A 24,360-nucleotide genomic window follows, 5' to 3' on the forward strand; every position below is an offset into this window, starting at 1 on the left:
TTACCTCATGTTCACTTCACCTCTGCCCAAACCCTGGGACACAAAACAGACATTTCAGCCACCGTGCTTTTATCCATACTGTTTTGCCAAGACTTCCCTTGACAGCCTTAAATATCCTGCAAGGTCATTTATTCGACCAAGCCTTATTGAATGAACAGAGCTGCCTCAAACCAGGCTTTGTGCAGGGGCTTGAGTATGCACCTGAGTGGAAGCCACCAGGATGGGGAGGGGCAGGGGTCAGGGCGTCCTCTCGATGGGGTTACTGCCTTGCTGAAGTCCAGTTTCCAGGGTGACGCATTAGCGGTGCTGGAGAGCTTGCCTGATGCCCACGTTCACCTCTACCAATATGCCCAGGAAGCGTTTGGAGCTGGATGACCCAGCTGCCACCAGATAGAGTACTGCAAAATGCGCCATCAAGCAGAGCTCTCTAATAGCCACCTTCTGAAGAGTAATCATTAAGCGTGGCAGCACTGTCATTTATAAGCTAAACCATCGCCACTTCACCCAAGCGCTCTGCTTGTATTCTATTGTACTTTACGTGATTCATAATCAGCTTCTGGTAGAGGTGAAACACATGACCTAATTTTTCAAAGTCTCTCATTGCTTCGAGCATGATGGCACATTCTACTGTGGTTACCTGGAGGCTGCTGCAGCCCCCATTTGTGGCTGTACCCTCCATGCCTTGCTGGAATTCCCTACAGGGAACCACAGATGGGGAAGGGCTACACAGGGTCATGTACTTCTCTCATAGGCTGGGTTGCCATGACTGAGCTCAGGAGGTGACAATGACAGTCCTCCAGGGCCATCAGCACCATAACCATAAGACAGTAGCTTCGTGATGGTTTCTTCTTGGCAGATCAATCAAGGCTCCAACTGCTGGAGAGTAGCAGAACAGGACCAAACGGGCCAGGCCCTGGCTCCTGGCTGCCTCCGCGGGGAAGCACCTGCCTGCTTCACGTACTGTAGTACAAGAAGGCCCTGCCCTGCACAGTGAGGCCACACCTGCCGGGGGAAATCCAGTGTCCTGGGGCAATCGGGCCTTCTGAAAAGTAGAGCCACCCCCAGTTTTCCTGTCAATAACAAGCCTTTTTGAGCCCCTAGTCCAAAGAACAATGTGGCCAGGCAGGCGCTTGAGGAATCCCTGAGACACAAATGGCAGCGCCTGCGTGGTGCTCAGTTCTGCCTTTTACAGAGGCTCAGAATGAGGAGGAAGCTGTCAGTTCCATCTCCACAGAGGCAACGGTCGGTGAAGCACAATCAGCTTTTGTCCAACTTAGAGAAATGATGTGCGGTGCTTTGGAGGTGAGGTTTCATCTTGTAGGTGCTCCCCTGGAACAGCCAGACGTCCCTACCGATGGTTCTGACAGGTCCCCTGGGTGCTGGCGGCTGACCTGTGACTAACTCAGGACAGGAGCTGCTGGCGCTACAGCAAGACAGGCCTGAGCGAGTCGTCCTCACACAGGAGCCACCAGCACCTGGACACGGGCTGCAGCAGCACACATGTGGCCGCCACCAACAGCACTTGGTGGGTGTGAACTCCAGGCCAGGAAGTGCTTTAGAGACTTCGCACGCATCATCTTACTGAATTTGATAGCCACTGGCATTTGCACTTCACATGTAGGGACACTGAGGCTGGGGGAGGCGCCACAGATTCCCTAACACCACAGAGCTTGCAAGGAGCACAGCTGAGAGCTGGAAGCAGCTTGCTCCAGTCAGGGCCCAGGCTCTCACCAAGCGTATTACTCAGGTTCCCGGAAGAAGACAGGTGGGACCCCCAACCCAGCCGTGCCTGTTATGAGAATCCTAAAGAAAGCACAGGCTGAGGGGCAGAGCGGGGCAGAAACATTTCAGGTCAGTAAGGGATGCCAAGAACCCAAAGTGGGGCTCAGACTCATCACCTGCTGAAGCTCGGGACCGGATTCTGCAGAACCCCTGGGAGGGTCCAGAGAGACGACACGCGTCACGGGCCTGGCCCAGTGCGAGGCACGTGATCCCAACTGAGAACAACAAAAACCTCCCCAAAACCAATGTTAAGAAGGGGAATTTATAGTGCAACAGCTGAGAATATGAACTCTAACGCAAAACAACAAAACGACGAAACCAAAGGCATCAGCCTACGAGCCACAGGGCCTGGACTTAGGTGCTCGCGTTCATTGCATTTATAATGTGATGCCTGTAAGGGCATGGGGTCTCCCTGCCACTGACCAGAATATGGAGCTCACAGTCCACCAGGGTTGGCAGATTTCCAGGAAAAACCACGAGCACAGTGCTCAGAATAGAAACGGCCATGCGGTCATCACACGATAGAAGCCACTGAACTTACGAACGATAAGCAATGACCAATGGTACTTTTATTACCCCACAACACTCCTTGCCCCTTCAAAATGTTTCAGAGACAAGAATGTGCTACAAAATGCAGCAGGGATGGCCACAGCGGCACACATCTTGTGCTCTGCCCTAAGCCCAGCCTGCCCCTCTCCTCTCGTCATCTCCCCTCACGCTGGCCTTCGAATGGACTTCTTCTGAAAAGGGAAGGCAGGGTGCACCAAGTGGAAACTAAGAAGATTCCTAGCAGGGAGAATCTGGGAATGCAGCAACAAAAGTCATCCTCCATGTTATTTCTCTCACTGGCCAATCTATGGGCAGAAGAATTCAAATTTTCTTGCTCAGTAGAGATCCCACAGGTATCAGAGGGTTTTTCCTAGGTTCCCAGGCCACGCCACAGCAGCCACGCCAGGGTAGCCACGTGAAGGTGGCCACATGACCTGGGGGTGGAGAGGAAAGAGCTGCAGAAGGCCAGGCTCTAAGCCTGCTGCAGTCTCTGTGGCTGGCAAGCCTTGACTTTAATTTATCTATTTTCCTATGAAATTACCAGTCAACACTTCTGCAAATGAAAGGTCACTGGTGGCTCATCTCTCAAGAACACTTCCTGACTAAGAAAGTGAGCACCGAGAGGCACCATGGGGGTCACCATCCACACGTGGCAGCCTGGGAAGACACCAGTGGAAGAACACTTCTTTCCCACCCTCTGTTGCTGCCTCCCCTCTGGCTGGGGAGGTGATGCAATGCTTATCTGGAACTTGATAGGATGTAGAAAATAATTACAAATGAAAAGGTTATTCATAATTTTTAAATGAGTTAATTAGTAAACCCAGTCAGACTCACTCATTACAGTAATTAATAATTGATTATACTTGAAATTAAACACAATTTTTCATCAAAAATCTAATTAAATATCTGTGCTTTTGCCTGTTGATTAGATCAGTTGGTTTGTTGGAAAAGACTCTTTGTTAAGGATATTTGTACTTGGCTGAGACAATTAATTTGATTTTTAATAATTGATAGTTCCTTACAAGTTAGTCATCACAGCCTGTAATTGTGGCCAAGCAACAAGACGCTGGGGCCTTGCCCTCCACAGCTGGCAGAGACCACGCTGCCTCCTCAGGCCCTGAAGGAAGGGTGTGGCTCCCCCGCCTGTGGGGCCTTCACCTCTCCAGCTTGCTGCAGCCTCCCAGATACCCGGGCAGCAGCTGGTCAGGCTTGTCTCCCGGAAGAGGAAATCAGAGGCAGGCTTAGCAGGGAGTTGCTTAAAGAACAGCTGCCACGTGGGGAGCCAGCAGGGGACCCAGGGCTGTTAGACACCTAGGCCACGTGCTTCCCCAAGCCCCTGCTGCTGAGCTCCTCAGCATCCAGGCCTAAGGTCTCCACACTGACAGGAGACTACATGTGTTCTTGGCCAGGCTGCATCATCACAGAGCAGCCTCCCCACAACCTGAGACTGTGAGCTGGTCCCCCTCCCCACCTCCAGGACAGCACTGTCTTAGTTGTGGCCCTCAGCTTGTCCTGACTGAGTTCCTGAAAGTGTCCTCGCAGCTCTGCCTTTTGCTCCTCCCTTCCTCCATCCCTAACTTTCTGAAATACCGATATCCTACCGCTGCTTCCAACTCCCAATGCCTCCCCAGCTGCCATGAAGTAAGGAGCGCAGCTTGGCACCAAGTGGCCTCCCCAGCGACTGAACACTTCCACCCTGGCTCCGAGGGTGCCCCAGACAAAACCACTCCACCATGTGGACTCCTTCAAGTCCCTGTGGACTCACTGGGCTTGACATGACCCTCCCGCATGCCTACCTCTGGCTAACTCCTACTTGCAGATTCAGGGCAAGCATCGCTTTCCCCAGAAACCTTCCCGAGTCTTCCTGGCGCAGGCTGGGTATTCCCACAGCCTGAGCTTCTGGGAAAATGAGTCCTTCATTTAGAATTAGATTTGCCTGCTCCCATGGGCCACCACTTTTCTAAGCTCTGGGCACCGTGGGGCAGGGGCCCAGATCCTTCACCTCAGTGTTCTGCACAACCTCTGGCTCAAAGGCGGTGCTCTGTGTGGCTTGCTGAATGAAAGCTATGACTCACAAAATTATTAAAGATTCAAAGGCCACCTAGCTTGAAGGGAACATTAAAGGTCACGCAAACCTATATTTACCAAATTGTCAATGAGCTCTTTTGTATTCTTATTATGACAGGGAGCCTGCTGCTTTTCAACAGTAGTCTCCACCTTGGGGTAGATGAAGATTGAACACACATTCTTATTAAATGGGAGAGGAAGAACCTGTGGGGTAGAAAATAATTCCTTTAACCATGTGAAGATTTGTTTTCTCCCTAAAGTGGGCTACTTGGTATAAGCCTCAAGGCCTCAACACCAGTGGTCGTCTATACTCAGTGAATGTCCTCACTTTTCAAACTAACAGTTCCTGTCTAAAGGTCCACTCATTTAGGAAATACTATAATGCCAGGAAAAAGCAAGGGCTGTGCCGGTGGGTGGTGGGTTTACAGCATTGATAGTGCCAGAGGAAATTTTCAGGGGATAGCTCTTCAGTTTGAGCACTCCTACCTGGAACCCAGCCTACATCAATGATGTCACTTGCACAGAGCCTCGGTAGGCCTGAGTGCTCCCAGCTGGCTGTTCCTCTTGTAAAGGAGTGGAAAATGCTGGTACCTGATCTATACACTCCATTCTTGGGACCAGGACAGACATCATTAATCGATCACAGAGACTCTACTGGTGAGTCTGCATATGTATAGCCCACGATCCTTCTCAACACAACTTTCTAGAAAGCAACGACGAAACAATTGGAAGGACAAAATATGGACGGTGTCCTGCCATGGGGCCGTGCAATTCTCGGAGCCTGTATTCACAAGGAGAAAAGAGATGGGCCTTATGGAGCAAGGCTTTTGTAGCTTGAGACGTAAGGCTTCCCTATTTGCAGGAATACTGTCCGCCTGATTCCTTGTTGTGATAAAATTCAAGAATTTTGACACGCAAGTGGCCAAATCCCCAACACAGGTGAAGTGTTTGGCTGCTTCCTAAACAAGAGGTGGCCTGCGCTATTAAACATGCTTGAGGTGGCACTTCCTGCCTGTCCAGACTGGCTCACCCATCCACCCATCATGACGCTGCCTGGTGGGTACAAATGTCCTTTCTCTTTTCTCGGTGGGCAGCGCTTTGCCTTTCTTCGGCTTCTGCCAGGTAGGGCCACTACTTGCTGGGCTATACTCTTTCTCCCCCCCTCAAAAACCCCATTTCCTTACGAGAGGACCTTTGAATTTCTTAGTGTGGATTCAGACCTTCTCCAGCTGGCCTGGCCTGCTTTCAGTCTTAGAACTATAGAACCTGAAGCTTGGAAGGACACCAACAGTGAGGCCCTCTCCCTCTGGATACCTTTCTTAACAGGCTGCATTCTCTGGGGCCACAAACTGTACACAATTTCTCTTTGGCTTAATCACTTTCTCTGGAGAGGACCCAAAACAGAGGCCAGAACTGGGAAACCAGATTATGTGAAAAATACACCCAATAGGGTGGAGAGGGAGCCACCTGTTGGGAGCTAGGCAGCTGGGCCCGAGCAGCTTCTTACACCACACGCGAACCCTGAGGTCAGGGAGGAGGTCTCTGACTTCCTTCAGCAACTCTATTTGCTCGTGGGGATGTGCTGCTCCGCGGTTGGGATTCTCTGTGCTTCCTGACCCTGGTTTAATTCCAGGTAGACTGCCTTGGCAGGCGGCACCGTGGGGCACGCTTCCTGGCAGCGTCCTTCGAGTCCCAGGGCATTTCACCTTCTTCCTGCCCTTCATTGCGGCTAAGCAGTGCCAACAGGAGAGGCCTGCTTACTGTCAGCCTCTCCACCTTGTCATGTCATTTGTGCTGAGTCCTGTCTGTGGCACGCATGCTGCCGACCCCCACCACAGAGGCAGTCCTACTGCACGTTTGCCCCAATGCCAGGCATCCCGAATAACCACAGACTGTAGTTTCCTTCTTGGTCTAAGTGCAGAAGGAAGGGAGAGGACTCAGGGAGCTGACCCTGATAGCCTGGGGAGCACAGCTCTGCTGCACCTGGGCGACCGGCCTCACAGCACGCAGGGCTGCTGGGCTGGAGGGGACTGCAGTGCCCACCGGTGTCCGGTTAGCTACCTCTGGGTTGAAGGGGAGCTGAGGGGAGTTGGGGAGACGGGGTGCTTACCCACAAAGTACGCTAGCAGGATGATGAGTGTGGCCGAGATGACGATGGCACTCAGAGCTGCGCACTTCCAGTTGCAGTACTTGGAGGGCTTCTTGAGGTTAAAGGTCGGTCGGGCAAATGTGCTGCGGGGCAAGGGCCGGGGTGGAGGCGAATACACGGTGCTGGACGTCAGGGGGTATCCTGGAGACGAGGTACAGAAAAGCGGGGAGGTCCCTCCAGGCTTGAAGAGGAAGTGCCTGTGGACAGAGAGAGGCAGACCTCGTCAGTGCTGGCTGGCTCGAGGCACCAGTGGCACCCTGCAGGGCAGGCGAGGCAGCAGGAGGAGCATGCAGAGGAACCTGAAGAGAGGAAGAGTCACCACAGAGAAGATGGCAGGGGCGGAGCACAAACGGGGCACAGGGAGACGGGTTTCCACGAACACGAATGGGACGGCCCTTCCCACGGGAGAGCCCACCCAAGCCGAGGCAGCGCCACCTACTCGACAGAGACCGGCCGTGGTCTTTTTCCTGGGAAAAGGTGGGCTGGAGGACATGTCTTAGGAAATAAAACTACCTGTTTTCTGAAATTATTGCAGTAAGTTGGAAAGTGCCTGAAATCTACGTGTCCCTTGGTGACAACTGGGACCTAACAGCTTTCTTCTCTTCCGATACCCACATTGCCAGTGTACCCTGGTGAAGCATTAGAATACTTTGAACTTTGTTATGAGTATTTGTTTTTTGAGACAAGGTCTCACTAAATAGCTCAGGCTAGCATTAAACTTGGAATCCCCCTGCCTCGGCCTGTCAAGTGCTGGGATCACAGGAGTGTGCCACCATATCCAGCTAGAATACCCTTATTTTTAATGAAAACTTTGTCGGGGTAGAAGCCAAGAAGCCACCACAAGGTGTGTCCGTAGCCAGGCGTCCTTGTGTGGGTGCTCCAAGTGCAGGCAAAGCAGCTCAGGCTGCTGCAAGAGCCAGGTGAGCGCTGGGCAGGCCGGCCAGGCAGCTGCGCCTGACAGCCTGGCCGCAGGCCTACGGGCAGCGAGGATGGTCAGAGCACACGGTTGTGGCCAAATCAGACGTCAGGAAGTCTCCTCCACAGTGTGGCTTTAACCATGGCCATGCGAGAACCGGCTACAGCTGGAACGTGGGGTGCACTGCCCACACTGTATGCCCCTGCAAGACTTAGAGTAAACCCACTCCTTTTGGGGTACAAATTGATTTGGGCCAAAGAATACACACTCAGGGCCAGAACACACACAATGCAGAGACTGTGCTGCATAAACACTGCTACATGAGATGGTTTTCAGGATGGTGAAGGCAGCCAGTGATGGATGGCAATAGGAGGGACAGGACGCCCCAAGGATGGACTGTTGAAGTCGAGCGTGGGCTTGGGAATGGGCATGCAACATGACACCACTTCCCCCAGAGAACCCCAGGAAAAGTCTCAGGGTATGCATGCAAGGGCAAGAGCCCCAGGGACAGCACACGCGGAGAGGAGGAGCATGGGGATGTCACCTACCCGTCACCGTAAGCCCCATCATGGCGGGAGGCGCTGAGAATGTCCATCTCAATGAGGTTGTCCTGCAATGTCCCTAGGAAGGGCTGCTTGCCTAGGTTTCTACACACACATGGAGACATGAATGGAGCAATGAGTCATGCATCGATGAAGGGGAGATCAAGAAACAAACAAAGTGGCTGTTGGTGCAGCTGTGCAGGAGACCAGCGGGACACAGACTGCAGGCAATGGGTCAGTGTGCAAGGCACTATGCAAGGGGCCTGCCGGGCTCGCAGCAGCATCGGAGGGAGGGAGCACTCGCTGTACAGACCCGAACGTCCGGCAAGCGCGTGCATCAGATCACTGCTCTCCCTGACGCCTGGCCTGCGTCCAGCACTGAATTAGGGTATTATATCCATTCTCCCAAATCTTCAACATAGGCTACACAAGGAAGGCAATGTCATCCCCATTTCACAGACGGTAAGACAGAGGAATGGAGCAGCACCAGAATTTGCCAAGGCCACCAGCGAGCAGGGCTCACAGCGAGAGTTTGGGCTCAGGCTCATCCGGGTCCACGTCCTGGGTTTTCTCCTCTACTTCCTGTTGAAGTGGAGCCAGAGATGCTCCTTTGGCTTGCCTAAAGAAAGAGAGCCAGGCATCTTTGGGCCTCATCTTCAAATGTGAGCACGCAGCGGAGCTGTCTGGAGAGACTCAGAGCTGGCAGGTTGGGGCAGGCTTGGATGTATGTGTTTCTCCAGCCTGCAGGTTAAGGCTGACTGTGGGCAGACTCCTGGCCTTGAGCTGCATGGGGCTCCAAGTGAGGACTGATCAGAAAGGATGGCACCCACCAAAGAGAGGGGGCATGGGCTTTCCGTCCCCAAGCGCAGCACAGCTTTATGTGATGTCAACTAAACCTCACCCCAGTGAGGGCAGCCACCTGTCCCTTTAGTGCTGCGCGTGCCTGCGAGACGCTGCTGTGCGCACCCAGGTGAGCAGCTCTATTCGCAAGACTGCTGCCACCCAGAAGACCTCGCAGTGCAGCAGCTCTAGCAAGCTCATGAGCGTGAGCTGCAGCTCGCAGCCGGCCTTGGGTCCTGCCAGGGGCTTCCCTGACTCGACAGGTCTTGAGAATACTTACCAGACTCACAGCCCTTTACGGCTCCTAAAAGGAACCCTCTTAATCTTACTTGCTTCTGGAAAATGGGGATTTGAGTCTAAGCCCACCAGGTTACTGGAAGGACCGGCCAGGTCAGTGCTGGATGAACTGCTGAGTCACATAAGTGAGACAGAAGCGCCAATACGAAGGGCAGCAGGCCACACCTCGTGCACTCACCACGCAACCTTTGCCACTCTAGGACCTCTGCAGTGGCTTACTGCACAACTCACTTCTTAAAGCCACTCTACGATGTCTGAGGAATGACTTTCCTGAGGTTTTATCAGCCAAGCCAGCAAAGCAGGCACAGAGCCAGGTCTTACTAGAGCCCAGTGCTCAGGTCTCCCTGTTTCTTCTGTACTGCCTGAAACTCTCGCTCCTTGATCAGCCTCCAAGACCAAGCTGCGGAGCTGCAAGGACTGGCTAGAGCCCGCTTTACTAACATCCTGGGATGCTGAGAGCAGAGGGGGACCCTGCTTACAGGGCACTGTAGCAGGGCCGGTTCCCGGCACACAGCCGGGGAGGCAGGTGGTGCTCAGGGCCCTGGGCCGGCTACAGTAGCTGTGGGGAGCTGCAGAGGTGTGGAAATCAGAGTGACTTCATTTCTATCTCCAGGCAGGTGACTCTGCGGATGAGAGCCCGGTGGGGAGCGTGGAGGCTCTGAGGCCAGACCCAGCTGGATTCAGGTCCCAGATACATCATTCTCCCACCCTCGGGAGGTGAGTTGATGACTCCGAGCATCCATACAAGGGATCACTGTGTGCCTTAAAGAACCTACTGTGTGATGTGGACAGGTAATTTCTGTGCCTTCCTCACCCTTAGCAGGACCCACAAGCTCTTGTGAGGTCTGGCTCCCTGCCACTTCTCAAACTCACTGGCCACAGTATAGGTACACAGGTTCCTTGTCTGTTTTCATACAAGCTGAGCCTTCACTTCCGTCCGCCCAAACTGTCTTCCTGTGACATCAGTGTGGATCCTCTCCTCGCCCTGACTAGAGAAGTTATCACCTCAGTCTTCCCGTCATTTTCAGGCCTCTTGTGGTTTAGCATGCTTGAGCTTGCGCTCTCTCTCTCTCTCTCTCTCTCTCTCTCTCTCTCTCTCTCTCTCTCACACACACACACACACACACACTTGCATGCACCTACACAGTCAAGTCCTATGAAGAAAAATGAGGCAGTAAGGGGTCAGCAAGTGCTGATGGGGAACCCATAGGCACATATGTGTATCTGCTCACGGTGCCTCCTCCTAATGCTAGTCAGTTTCCACCAGCTTATCTGCTTGCTCACTGCTATGTGCCCAGTCTTACAGGATGCCGGCCACAGAGCAGTGGAACTAAACGTGTACTGCACATTGCTCGACTCGGGGTGTGCTGGGGAGCTCTACCTCGCACAGGGCAGGTGCATGGTCATCCTTAAGGGAAGACAGCAGAGGGTGGCACTTACATTGTCTTCTACACTGTCCTGCATTTCAAGGGGGATTTGCAGCCTGTCTACAGCCCATGGGGCCCAGCCCTGAGCAGGCCCCACCCACTCCCTCCCCCTCTCCCCCACCACTTGGCAGCCTGGCAGCCTCTCCTCCCAGGCACACTGAAACCATGAATAAACTCAGAGAAAAAACCCTTAAAGGATAAAGATCAAAAGGTGAACAGTGGGGATCTTCAAGTAGCTGGATTAAGTGATTTTCTTTTTAACTTTTATAAGTTAGAAAGGAATAGTTGGAACAAAGTGAACTGACAGGTACCCCCAAATACAGATCCGCTAGGCTAAGGAAGGGTAACCCTACAGAATAAAGGATTTCTAAAGCAGCAGGGGGCAGAGCTCCAGAAAGCGCTCTCCCTCAGATGCTAACTGTCTAGGCTGCCAGGGAATTTGGGAAGGTGAGCCCTTGTGAAAATGAAGGGTATTTAGGATGCCTCCGCTGCCTTGAAGCGGCCTCAGCCTGCGCTTCCACAGCTTAGTTTAGTTCTGGATCAAATTCTTTTGCCTCATTTCATTGACAAAGAAGTTGAGGCCCAGAGTGGGTTTGGCCCTGCCTCCATGCCCACAGTCAGTCAAGGGCAGAGCTGAGGCGAAACCCAGGCACCCTGGGTCCTGGCTCAGGATTCCACTTACATTTCTCCCCTCCGCTCCCACGTTCTGGGAGTCCAGCTATCCTGGCACAAGGACTTCTCCACGGAGGCCCTCAGCTGTGGAGGCCACCTGGGTCATGCCTTCCGTGTCTGTCTCTCACTGCTGCATGAAGCTCAGGCGTGAGCACCTCATTCACTTAACCCTCACGGTGACGGACGTGATGCACTTGATGCTCATAGGTAAGAAAGCTGGGGCTGGATAGCTCAAACGATGGCCCTGGGTCATACGGCAAGGAAAAGGCAGGGAGGGGACTCAGACTAGATCTCCCTGACCTAGAGTCCCAGCTGCATCTCAGGAAAGGGTCGCTGAGTTCTTAGAGATGAACTGCAGCAGAGCACTGTGCCATTCTTGGAGGTCTGCACAGAGGGGAGGACTAGCGCGGGCTGAGGCTGGGGCTTCCAGGTCCACTGGTGCGACCGTGGCAGGGGAGCACCCAGGAGCTGAGGGGGCTGTGGGTCCTTGGGGCCCCCCAGTAGTACCTCTCACAATGTGCCTGCTCTACTGAGCACGCTCCTGCCCACTGAGTCCAGCGATGACCATCACAGTGTCCAATTCTCCAGTCACCCAGTAGGGCAGGACGGGCAGGACTCATACCCTCTATTTGCTGGCTAAGACCCCAAGTGTGTGGGGACCGATGACCCTGCCAAGGACACACAGGAATGGAGCTGGCCTGGTATCTGAAGAAATGAATGAAGAACACATGAACCCAGACCTTCAGGCCTCGGTGGTGCCTCTGAAAGGCCACTTTCCAACTTAAAAGCTGTGGATAGGGATCACTTCTGCCCCTGTGTCCATAGGTACAAGTGCAAGCTTTTCAGGTGACTCTCGCGCAGGTCCTTCCTCTTCTGCTCACAAGTCTGTACCTGCTTCAACCCACTGTGTGCCATCTCTCTAAAGCACTGTGTTCCCTCCTGGTGCTGTGCCTTTGCCCACTGTCCTGCAGCTGAGAACTGTGTTCTCTCCTGAGAACTCTTACAGCGCATGCCCGGAAAAGCTACTCTTAATCATCAGGTAGTTGGTGTTGGGCAGCGGCTGAGTGCAGGCTCTGGAGCCAGCGAGCTGAGTGTCCCAGTCCTACCAGTGCTGAGCTGTGATTCTGCTCCCGCACCCCTGCAATGTGACGCTACGGAGCCTACCCCTTCGCAGGACAGAGCCAAGATGCACCCTGACTGCTGTGAGCATCTGCTTCCTGGCCCGGCTCCTGGTCAGCACCCTGGAGCCTGGCTCTCAGTACAGTGGCCACCATGAGTGGACAAGAGGGGCTGATTTTCTGTGCTTAAATTAGCTGGGGAAGCAGTGTGGTTTATGTTGAGCACCTGCTCCGCTTCCGAGAGCCTGGAGTTTGGGTGTGTGCCAGGCAGAGAATGCCCATGTGACCACCCCCAGGGTTCCCCTGGGCAGTGAGTTTCTAACAAGCTCCCGCAATTGGCAGAGTTTTCTGTATGACCACAGCCCATGGCCTGGGAGCTAAGTGTGCCTGCCATTCTGTGGGAGTCCACAAGTGAGGGCACGGAATGCAAGCCTGGCTTACAGTCTCCGACTTCTCCCATGCACCTTTCCTCTGCTGACTTCGCTTTGTGTCCTTTCTCTGTAACAGATCAGAGTCATTGGTTTGGCTCTATGTGGACTCCCATGAGGCCAAGCAGCAAGTCATCACACCTGGGGGTGGGGGTCTGGGGAGCTCCGTGGGATCAAAGCTTGAAGTCCTTAGAACACCACCTGGCTGTTACCAGAAAGGGCCGAGAGTTTGCTGGCTGCCACCCGCTGGCTCTACTGGAGCACCATCTGCAGGGCTGTCTTTGCTTCCCTAGTCTGAGCCTCCCTCAACAGACTGCGAGCTCTTATGTGGCAGGGAGCTGCGTCTTATACTCGTCAGTGACTGAATCGCCAAATGACACAGACAACAGTCCATCCCGACTCTGCAATGCTTACGGTTGGTCTGGCCCATGAAAAGGGACTTGTGCCATTCTGGTATCACATTAGCTCTTGCCTAGAGAACATCAGGTGGCCCCACCCCTGGCGGTAGACAAGCTGTCCCCCACATTCAGTATGACCATAAAATGGATCCCAGCTCTCCAAATGAGGCCTCAGATCAGCTGAGCTAGAGCACAGGGCTGGTTACTTTCTGCTCTGGCCTCCCCTTCCTCTGACAGGAGCCTTACTCAGACAGTCCCCAAGAAATCAATTAAGTGTGTGATGCTGCAGCATGGAAAGTAGTGGATCAGTTTGGGGACCTGGAACACATGGCTCCCGGAAGAACGGACTGCAGACACATCTGCTGGGCTTCAAGTAACATCATGCCCTGTTCTGGGGAGCACATGTGGACCCAGGCTCCTCTTGGGGGATGCAGTAAACCCTGGAGCCTGCCAGAGAGACAGCGGGTGCAGAGAATGAGGCAGGTCTACCAAAGCCCTCTTCCTCCTTCATCCTTCTGCCAGTCTTTCTTTTTCTGCCAGCATGAAAGGCAATCCCCTCTGGCTGTTCCACCAGCTGTTATGATATTTGTGTAGTGATTTGCTTGCAAACTCTAAACATGGACTTAGACTGATATCCGGGGAAGGGCCGGTGACTATTTCTTGGTACCAGGAGGCTCTGTCTCTCATGGTTTTGGCCACAGCTGCTGAGGACAACTACTTCAAGCAGAACCTGTTCTCTTGCCCCCTAGGCCTCTGTTCAGGCTGTGCCTGTGCCAGACCCTCTCTTTCTCCTCTCTGGCACCTGCATGACTTCTGATTCCTCCTTAGCTCAGTCCCAGAATGGTCCCTTTGCCCCAGTGAACTCTCTGGTTTATTTCACTTGCATATTAATATTAACCAAGCACCTATCGTGTCCTGGAAACATACGGCAGGCACTATGTCATGTGCTGGGGGGCAGCAATGAAACCGCAGCGCATTCCAGTGCTTACCTCAGCACTTGCCCTACTCTAAGAGCCTATTCTCTTCAATGCCTTAGCTGTCAGACACACCACTGACATTCAGTGAACAGCTATTAAATAATAAGCACTACACGGTATGTAGTAGAGCGCTTAGACATTTTCAGATATTATCTTAATGTGATTGCTGCAACAGCCTTAGAACATGTGGAAGAAAAAAAGACTGTTACAAATTCTCTTTGATGCTTCTCCCGTGAGAAGTAGGGTCTGCTTCTGCTGCCCTGGAAGCTGGCTGCCCATGCTTGCCTTGACCAGTGAAATACGGTAGGAGTGATGTTACGGCAGCTCCAGGATGAGCCCCTAGGCTCTGGCTCAGGGCCTGGAACCCCCGAGCCCCTGAGAATGAAGTGCAACTCTCCTGCTGGGAAGACTCATGTAGAGAGGCCCCACGCCTATGGGTGTCCAGCGTGCGAATGCCATTTGGCATTCTTTGGACTACTGTAGTTGCCAGTGAAAGACCATGGACTGAATCTGGCAATACCACACAGAGCAGAAGAGGAGCCAGCTGAGCCCTTCCTGAACTCCTGGGTCACGCTGTAGAGGTGAATCTGCTGGATGTCTTCTAGGCCACTAAAATTTAGAGAAGTCTGTTGTGCTTTCTAAGGGGCATGCTATCTGTAGGTGCACAGAACTTTGGAACCACAGAACAGGCTTTCCAAAAATTTAATCTGAGGCTTCAAGAACAAGTAGGACTTAGCTAGACCACGAAGTGAGAAAGTCTGGCAGAGGCTCGCAAGAGTACGTGCAAAAATATGTGCAACAGCTCAGAGACACCAATGGCTTTAGGGGTGGGGGGTACTTATAAATACCTATTTATACATACACTGAATATTAAGCATATTTAACCACATTACTACTATATAGCTATATAACTATGTTATAGAAATGGATATATGTATGAAATTGTATATGCTGATATATAATGACATGTTAATAGTATTTATTCTTTTTGGTACTGGGGATTGAACTCACCACCTTGTGCTTGTCAGGCAGGAGCTTTAGCCACTGAGCTATCTCCTGGGCCAACAATATTTACCTTTGGGTGGTAGATGTGGATTTCTTTTTTTTTTTTTTTTTTTTTTTTTTGTGGTACTGGGGATTTAACTCAGGGCCTTGCACTTGCCAGGCAAGTACTTACTCTACTGAGCTACCTCCCTGGCCCCTAGATTTCCTTCTTGTATATTTCATTGGCTAACTATCTACAGTGAACATTTATTACTCGAGGGATAAAATATATTAAAAAAAATCAAAGCGTGAGAATGGCTACAGCAGGATGGAGAATCAGCAGGGGAGCCAAGTAACACATTGATGAGGCCGGAGAGGGAAGCCACAACTGCTTTACACGGTCAGAGATACCGGCCAGAGGCACTGGCCAGGGGAAGCCATTTGGAAAGCTTCCCTGGGAAAACCTGGTGACTCCAAGTAGGAAGTCCTGCTTTGCTCCTAAGTGAGAAAAAATGAACGTCCAAGCAGAAGGAGAAGTAGCCGTGGTTCACGGAGAATTGGAGCCCTAGATCAGCTGTGGGCTTCTTCCAGGCTTGCGCCACTCAACAGGTACACTATAAGTCATGGAGACCGGATTTGTGGCCAGGGCAGGACGACAGCGGCTACCCCACTCTGCACCTGATGGGCGCAGAGGAAGCACAGAAGGAGGAGCTGTTTGCAAGCCTTGGGATGCCGACAGAAGCTGAGAGGCTGGGGTGGCCACTAGCTAGGTAAAATGGTGCTGCAGGGTGTGGAATCTTCTCTCGCTGGGCTCTTCAAGCTCAGCGTCCAGTGCTTATTTCACTTCCTCAAGTGTGGTGGGACTTCAGTGTTCCTCACAGGTAAATCACAGAGTTAGGGAAAATAACGTACTCTGCCACTACTTAAAGACATCAGTGTAAGATGAAAAGTTTCCACTACGGCAGCCTAGGATGCTACACCTTCAGTGTAAAGGGCAGAGAAACAAGAGCAGAATGACTATGGGTACATCTAATCCTCCTCTTCGTACCTTTATTTTTTTGTAGTAAGTTGTACGTTGTAATCATAAAAAATTCCATTTTGGAAAAAGTAGAAGATTGGTTAAACAAAGGGCAGGAGCGACAGGTTGGGGACACCTAGCACCTTAACCAAGCTGGACCTTCAGTGAGCTGCAGGCCCTTCCAGGGCTCAGGCCTGGTGGACCCAGAGCCGCGCTCCTTCTGCCCATCCCAACACCTTTCTCTCAGGTGGTCAGAGAATCACTCCCGCAAGGCTGCGCACCCGACCCCAGCCTTGCTGGCCACACAGGGGCACACACTCCACAAGCCCCCCGGGATGGGGATCTCAGCTTCCCCGACCCAGACCCACCACCAGCCCTCCGCGTGCACCTGGTCTCCAGTGGGATGTTGCTGTTGAGCAGCCAGTTGTCCTGGGCATGTGCGGGCTCCGGGGCGCTGCCGGCAGGGGGCTCTCCGGAGAGCGAGTGGTCCGTGGGGGCTGGGCTGGGGTTGCTCCGTGGAGTGAAGTTGCCCCGGTTCAAGGAGCTGACGGAGGCTGCGTGGTGCTGGCTGGGGGTGTGGGCGTGGGAAAGTGGGGGCGGTGGTGTCCGGAGCCGGGGGTGGTTCTGCAGGCCTGGGTGATCTAGGGCACAGACAGCACAATAAGAGGGGGTCACTGGGTGCTGAGCAAGACCACGGGGAGCAGGAGAGGTGCACCACACAGCAATTTATACAGCTCAATGCATTTAATCAGCGTTTAGTCAGCCGACATTTACTGAGCACCTAGTCGTGGGGGTGGTGAACAAAAATTCCCACCTCCCCCGAGCTGAGCTGAAGTTCTCTAAGGGACATAACATAGAAGCTTTTTTAAAAAAAGACTAGCTGCCATGTCACCAGTGTCACCTTCTATCATTAGGACTTTGGTCTTTAAGCACAGTGGCGGCCTCAGTTTAACCTCCCTTGGAAATGCGTTTTAGAAGAAGGTTCTCCCGCCCAGCCTAGACTTGTGAATCAAGACCGCTGGGCAAGGCCAAGGAGGCCGACCCCACAGGGCCTCTGGGTGAGCTCCCCTGAGGCCTGCCCCTGGGCACACAGAGCGGTGCTCCGCAAAGAACAAGCAAGGTAAATAAGTAAACATACGTAATTAGCTGAGATGCTGATAAACCCAAGAACCCAAGCATCCAGGAAGGAGACTGTACACACAGGGGAAGTGGGGAGAACACGCGCCTTGTGACCTCAGGGACCAGGGGAGTGCTCAGCTGGCATCAGAATGGTGAAAAATCACCACTACCACCTTCTAACACACAGCATTTCTTCTGAGCCTTCCATGTCCTAGCAACTCACAGGAATATGTACCGCTTTTCACATTTTACTGATGAGGAGACTGAGATAACTAATTCATTTATTCCTTTCAGCTACCCAGAGCAACAGGTATTGTAATCATCATCATCCATTTATACATGAAGAACTCAAGGCTTAGAGGCCGTAAGTGAAGTCCCCTGGGTGTGTGGCTAAGTAGATGCTGCTTACAATGCACTAAAGCCAATAAAATCTCTGGTGACACCATAAACATGGCGTGTCCTGGCGGCAGATAAGTCCACCATCCATGTAAGCCATGTGCAGAGAGCCTCATCTGTTGAGGCGCATGCATTACGGGGGTGAAGAAGCTAGAAAATCCAGTTAAATTTAGTCACTTATTAGCCACTTAACCATGGTCAAGTCTTGTAATATCTTCAAGCCTGTTTTTCTCATCTGTAAAATGGGAGAAAGTGTATCACAGGGATGACAGACTGTGGTGCACTCAAATAGGGCAACCGATGGGCCTGGCCTGAAGGGCACAGTGTACAAAGCACTCTGCTGCTCGCCTCCACATCAGAGCCCAGTACTGTGTAGGGGGCCTGAGAGCCTGAAGAACAGGATCCGCAGCACAGCCACTCGATTCCAAAGGGTGTGCAGCGTCCTGGCTGTGGACGCTACGGGGCACATCCGGGTGCAAAGTGCTGCCAACGTGAGGGACGCCGGTAGTGGAGGGCACATTGCTCGCTGCTTCTTTGGCAATCCAATCTTTTATGCCAAAGAATTATAAAGCAAAACTGGTAGTGATTTGGGGGTGGAGGGGGGGACAAGTACCCATGTGGTCACTTCCTTCTCACAAGCTGCCGCCTCCAGCAGAAGCCCACATCAGACCCACACCCGCAGGTCCAGAGGTCGGAGTCTGCCCATCGGTGCACCTCTGCTTCCCAGCCTCACCTCTTCTTAGCTTTTGCCTGTCACCCACCCCTCAGTGACCCTTTCCCTCAGAGGACTGGAGGTCACCAAGACAACGAGGTGGCTAAAAGCTCAGCTCTGGTGAGGGCATCCCCAGCAAGGCCACAGAATGTGGACGACACCCCAAAAGGTAAGCAACCTCGGAGTCCTGAGCCAAAAGGGAGCTCTGCGAGGTGTGCTTGCATGGGAAGGTAGAGAACCTGGGAGCTCCTACAACCTAGCCCAGCTGAGTGGTGCCCCAACGGGGTCAGGAGAAGGGCGGGACTACTGGCTTTGTCCAGCTGTCCTTAGGCAGTGTTTTAATAGAAATATACAGAACCTGGGACAGAAGCCAGAAGCAGCAGCTTACCGGCGGGCTGAGGACCCCCTTCCCCTTGCACCACTGGCATTTCTGGCTTCTGGCCAGAGCCCCAGGCACCACACAGTGACCATCCACTGCTGCGATGCTCACCAGGATGCCAGCAGAGCACGAAGACCTAGGATCTTTCCTCTGCCCTAGAATTCCTCCTGTGGCACTTAATTGTCATTAATAGTGGCTCTCATGTACTGGAGAACCCACTATATGTGTCAAATACTTAGCTTTCCTGATGCCAACAACAGTGTTGGACCCGGAGGACAGTAGCAGGGCTGCCCCTGTTCTGTAAATAAAAAGCCAAGGCCTACAGAGCTGTTAAGTGGTTCTTGAAATCCAAATCTGAATTCTATCTTCCAAGACCACATAAAACACAGACTGTCTTAGTCTGTGGACAGACAGTGAAAATGCCTTCGAGGAAGAGAGGAGGGTCCGAAGTCCAGGGCAGGCCAGCTGGCCCAGCAGGCCATAAGACTTCCACTGGAGACTGAGGCAGAACGAGAGGCTCTGCTTTGTTGACTGCCTGGAAGCCTCACCAAGGTTCTGATGGGAGATTTCAAGTACAGGGCCACTCATCATAGACCTAAAGACAAACTTCCAGAAGGAAATTCTCTGGGGGGGACTAAGAATGTTCTGGCCCAAGCCCTCTGCGAGTTCAGCTTACTCAGTTGTGACCCTCTCCAGAAAGCCTCTCTTGAGGACCCCCTCAAAGCTCTCTTCCCCCAAAAGCTGACAGCAGCAACCCACATCTCCTACCTGTCTCTGCTTCACCCTGTTATGCACACTTACGCCCCTGGCTTCCTGTGGGGCGAGCGTCCCTGTGGCTGCTGGGCCGGATGATGAGGTCATAGAATGGAGCAGATTTGGGGCTGGTGAGATGGCTCAGTGGTCTAAAGCACCTACTTAGAACAAGCTTAGCAAAGCACAGGGACCGCGGTTCAATCCCCCAGCACCACATGCCAGCCAGCCCCGCCCCCTGGTGGGCTGAGCTGGCCACACACACACACAAAATAAATAAAAAAAAAATTAAAAAAAAAAAAAAAAAAAAAGAATGGAGCAGATTCACCGTGAGTGGCCCGAACATCTGTATCGGAGGGCTCCTGTGCAGTGCACTGTGGGCATGTGGAAAACAAGGGCGGACCACCTGGACCTCTAGCTGTGGGCCCACAATGGTCCATAAGTTGCCTTGAGGTAGAACTGCAGATGCTCCAGATGGGCCCTTCCTTATCCTTCCCTTCTGCCTCCTAGTCTGAGAACCCTAAGCAAAGGGCCTTGATGTGTCCCAGATTTCCAAGGGAAAGGCCCTGTATTTGAGAGCTAGCAATAGAGGTCTCGCTTATAGACCTCAGAAGGAAATAGGACCTTCCCAAGGAGCAGATGTATCCTCTAGCCTACAGGGACTGTGCTTTCTGATCCTCGGCCAGGAGGGAAGATGGGGAGAGCTACCGAGGGGTCTTCCTTCATCTTCCCCAGTATGCGCTCTCCTCGCTAGCAGGACTCTCAGACTCCAGGGCACTCAGCATCCACTGAGTACCCCTTCTGTGCCAGGCTTGTAAATGGGGTGCTGGAAATGAAACCATGAACAGGACAACTGTGGCTTATAGGACTTCTCTTCTGCTATCTACCGGCTGGGCGACCTGCAGCTCCCCTCTCCTCCCTGGTCCCTGGCCAGTGTACCTGTGCAGGGTAAAGGGATTCATGTCCTGCTGTCCACTTTTATGGTCTGTAGTAAAAGCGCTGTGCCCAGGAGAGTCTTGTGGTCAGGGGCAGGGCTTCTATAAGGGGATTCAATCACAGAGAGCCTGTAGCTGGGCGTGCTGTTAGGAGGTGGGCCTGACTGCAGGAAGCAGGCTGCACCCTTGTCCCCAGCCCCGTCCTGCCTACTCATTCATTTCCACTCTGCTTCCTGGCTGTGGTGAGATCGAGGCTTTGCCCCACCTGCCCCTTTGACGTGAGGCTACTGACTGGAGCCAGTGGCCATGGGCTGCATCTCGGAAACTGAGAGCAGCAGAGCCTTTGCTTCCTTCATCTGTGTTAGGTATTTTGTCACAGCAAGAAAAGGGTGAGTAACAACGGCCTCTGCGCAAGGGCTAGGCGCACAGGTGGGCTCCTGCCAAGCCCCATGTGAAAGGCCCAGCTCCACTCATTTCCTTATCCTCGGGGGCAGTGCAGAGCCAGACATGCTGGGGAGGGACAGCTGATCAGGCAGTCAGAGGACCATACACGTGTGAGAGCTCAGAAGGAGAGGAGAGCAGGCTGCTCCAACCAGAATGGATGGCTGTGCGTGGAGTGGCCAGGGAATGCAGATGGCCTGGGAGGGGCCTAGGTGGAAGCTGGCTGGCAGTACCAGGCTGAAGAATCCTGTCTTCACTGGGCTGGTGAGAGGCAGTGCCAGAGTCTCTTCAGGACTGAAGGAAAGCCCTGGTGGCCCCTGGAGCCTGCAGGTGTGGGGCAGATTGACTGCGGGCGCCTGGCTGGAGGAAGACTGTGGTGGGGCGCGTCACTGCTATCGTCATCACTGGAGAAAAGCTTTCAGAGCTTTGGCGCAGGCAAAGAACGGGAACATGTCACCAGCCCTATAGCCGAAGGCCAGCAGCCGACTCCAGGAAAGGTGCAGGCAGGGGGTTCACACCCAGTCCTGGGACAGGACAGGCAGGCGCACAGAGCTCTCCTGGTTGTGCAGTTAATGATGACCAGGTATGCACTGCAGTAATTAACAGGGCCCTAAAGATTGTCAGATATGAAAGATGGTGGTATTTAATTATCATAAAACACAAAACTCCACCTGCCTAAGAATGCCAACAGAAAGAGTTATTCGGCTTCCATTAAAATGCCATCGACTACCACTGACTCGGGCTGGTGATATAGTGGTGCTGAGGGCCTAGCTAATGAACCTTGCCCTACAAGACCAATTTAGAGAGGCTAGGAAGCTCTTTGTCACCCCCGTCGGCAGGCAGAATCTGATGGTCTGATTTTTAAACTCAGTTCTGTCTCCTTCAAGCTGCAGTCTCTGAGAATTTATTTAACAGCTCTGAATTTTAGTTTCTTCACCCATCCAATGTGGAACATGTTTTGCAAACTGAGAAGTCTACTGCAGGAGTGAGAGATCCCAGTTACCACCACCATTACCTGAGCCTCGAGAGGATGTGACTGGTGAAATGCAAAGTGCGAGCCCTGGGCTGCCCTGGCCTGGGCGCTTGGGATGCGTTCTCTGCCCACGCATCTGCTCTCAGGGCAAGACGCGTCTGTTCAGTTTCCCCAATGGCCTTCTAGTGGCCAGCACACAGGGGATCCAAGGGGTCCTGGGCCTGAAACTCAGCGGACTCACAGATAGGGCCAGGCCGCTGATTCCAAAGCACATGGCACAGCTTCCCTCAGCCACGGTCTTGTTTGCTGGCTAGGGAGCTGATGAGCACCCTGAGGTCACAGGGCAGCTAGCTGGCCTTCGTGTTTACACTGCACGTGGTAGGATGAGGGTAGGAGCCCAGCTGCCTGCAGCTGGAGCCTGTGGGGGGCCCAGGGGCAGCAGGGAGGATGAGCAGCTACTGTGAGGCACACTGAGTGTCTCCTCCTCCCTTGTCCCTGGCTTCTGGAGCAGCCTGGCTCACTGCAAACCCAACAGGATGCAGAGAGGCAGAACCAAGGGGATGAGGCACCCCCAACCTAACGAGCCCACAGCACAGCCTCGCCTCAGCTCACTGCCTCAGGAAGTGAGTCCTCATACAGTGAGGGGCATTGCCACGTCCCTCAGGTGATGAAGCTAACGGAAGGAATGGCTGGGCAGCTCCTGGAAGAGCGAGGCCTTGAGCTGGCACTGAAGGAGAGGCAGAGGAGACGCATCGAAGGGGAGGTGCTGGCAGGAGCGAAGGCCTAGGCCAACAGGACAGCAGGGGACCTGGGCCCTTTGCACAGAGGTCAGAGCTGAGGCTAGATCCTGGGGTCAGAGGGCAACTTTGAGGTGTTCAGAGGGCTGACTTTAGCTGTCAGTCTTTTACGTCCAAAAGTAGTCACAGGAGCAAGGCCCCACCGCTTCATTAAATGTGCATGGGCTCCTGTCCAGCACTGAAGTCCTTCTGGGGCGGCCGAGGGAGAGGACCTGCTGCCTCTAAGCAGATAGCAAGTGGCAGAGCAGAGAGGCGCAGCCAGCACTGCTGTCTTTCCAGGGTCTTAAATTCACAGAAGAACCAAGCTAAGAGCATCAGATCCTATCTTTTAGCCAGGCGTTGTGACACAGGCCTTTAATCCTAGCATTTGGGAGCCTGAAGCAAGATCACAAGTTTGACCACAGCCTGGGCCACACAGCAAGTTGCAGGGCAATCTGAACTACACAGTAAAATCCCTGTCACCAAACTGAACTGAGCCCAGCCCGGCCCAGCCCAGCCAAGCTGAGTAGAGCCTATGTTTTTGAAGTGCGGTACACGACAAGCTTAGCTGAACCACCTCTGGAACCCTGAAGTAAAAAATCTCCTGATATGCACTCACACTTGATCCCTGCACTTGTCTCTGCCAGCAGCTAATTTGCCGTGTGACTTCGGGCAAGGACTTCACGTGGCTGAGTCACAGACTCCTCGGCTGATGAGAGGCGGCGGCAGGAGTCGCCTACACTAAGTGCGAAACTGCCTTCACTCTGTGCAGATGCGCCTTCGTTGGTGAACGTCGGCCTGCAGAATACGTGCTCAGCAGCTGTGCATCAGGCCTCCCGCATGGCCTGGGCCCAAACTTGCAGAGGCGGGCTGGAGGGGGCACACGGTGGCCTTCCTCCCTCCCTGCTCCCTTGGCTTTTGGCTCTTGCAAACCGCATGCTTCATGGGCCTTGTACTTGGCACTGGAGGCCTGGCAGTGGTCGATTCTGGCCTGTGAATTGGAACAGACTTGCCGGAAAAGGACAGCCGCAGCCAGAGGGGGTCTTTCCCAGGTACTTGCTCTTCTCCAACTTAGAGCCGTGACTGTCTCCAGGCAGAATTTGTCCTGGGAAAGTTTTCTGGCTGTCAAGTGATTTCTTTGCTTCCAGTGTCACTGTCTTACCCTTTCAAAAATGATCTGACCCATCAACAGTTAGGTCAATCCCCAAATCAACAAGGAGCAAGAGCTGACGGTTGTGACAGGAGTGTGTGTGTGTGTGTGTGTGAATTCAGCTCAACAGGACTCAGCGGTGCTTGGCGCCTTAGAACACAGGTAGGCTGCATTCACAGGGCCACAGCACTGAGGAGGAGGTGGCAGCCACCACGTGATGACCAACGGGAGTGGTCCACAGGCAGATTCCCAGGTGGGGCCTCCCTGAAGCCTCCTCCGACGGGGAAGCCTTAGGAGTCTTGTATCTGTGGGAGCAGGCAGACCACTGCGCTAGCCCAGGGAGGGGTGGGCTGACAGACTGTCTGGGCGTCTGGGCAGAACCTACCGCCGCCTGGGGCGCAGCTCTGCGCCTCCCAGGTCTGTGCCCACACAGCTCAGGCACAGCAAGTGGAACGCCTGCTAGTGTAGTCAACAGTTCTAGTCTAAAGAACTTGCCAGCTTTGCACTAACTCACTCAGAGACTGTGAGAAGTAACCTTCTATAGCAATTGTGCAGTAGAAAAATG

General features: G+C 53.3%; 1 protein-coding gene across 6 annotated transcripts in view; it reads right to left on the bottom strand.

The window, feature by feature from the left end:
* Tenm4 (teneurin transmembrane protein 4) overlaps positions 1-24,360 on the bottom strand; it is a 707,062-nt gene that overhangs the window by 204,252 nt on the left and 478,450 nt on the right. For 4 of the 6 annotated variants that reach the window (XM_023716613.1, XM_023716611.1, XM_023716609.1 and 1 more), the window contains 3 exons: positions 16,553-16,805; positions 8,012-8,110; positions 6,509-6,744 (listed from right to left, as the gene is read on the bottom strand). In XM_023716613.1, the coding sequence (XP_023572381.1) occupies positions 6,509-6,744; positions 8,012-8,110; positions 16,553-16,805 (588 nt within the window). The remainder of the gene's footprint in view (positions 1-6,508; positions 6,745-8,011; positions 8,111-16,552; positions 16,806-24,360) is intronic. The other 2 variants (XM_023716612.1, XM_023716614.1) reach the window with 1 other exon arrangement.

Source organism: Octodon degus, unplaced genomic scaffold (genome assembly GCF_000260255.1).
Source record: "Octodon degus isolate 3935 unplaced genomic scaffold, OctDeg1.0 scaffold00049, whole genome shotgun sequence".
Lineage (NCBI taxonomy): Eukaryota > Metazoa > Chordata > Mammalia > Rodentia > Octodontidae > Octodon > Octodon degus.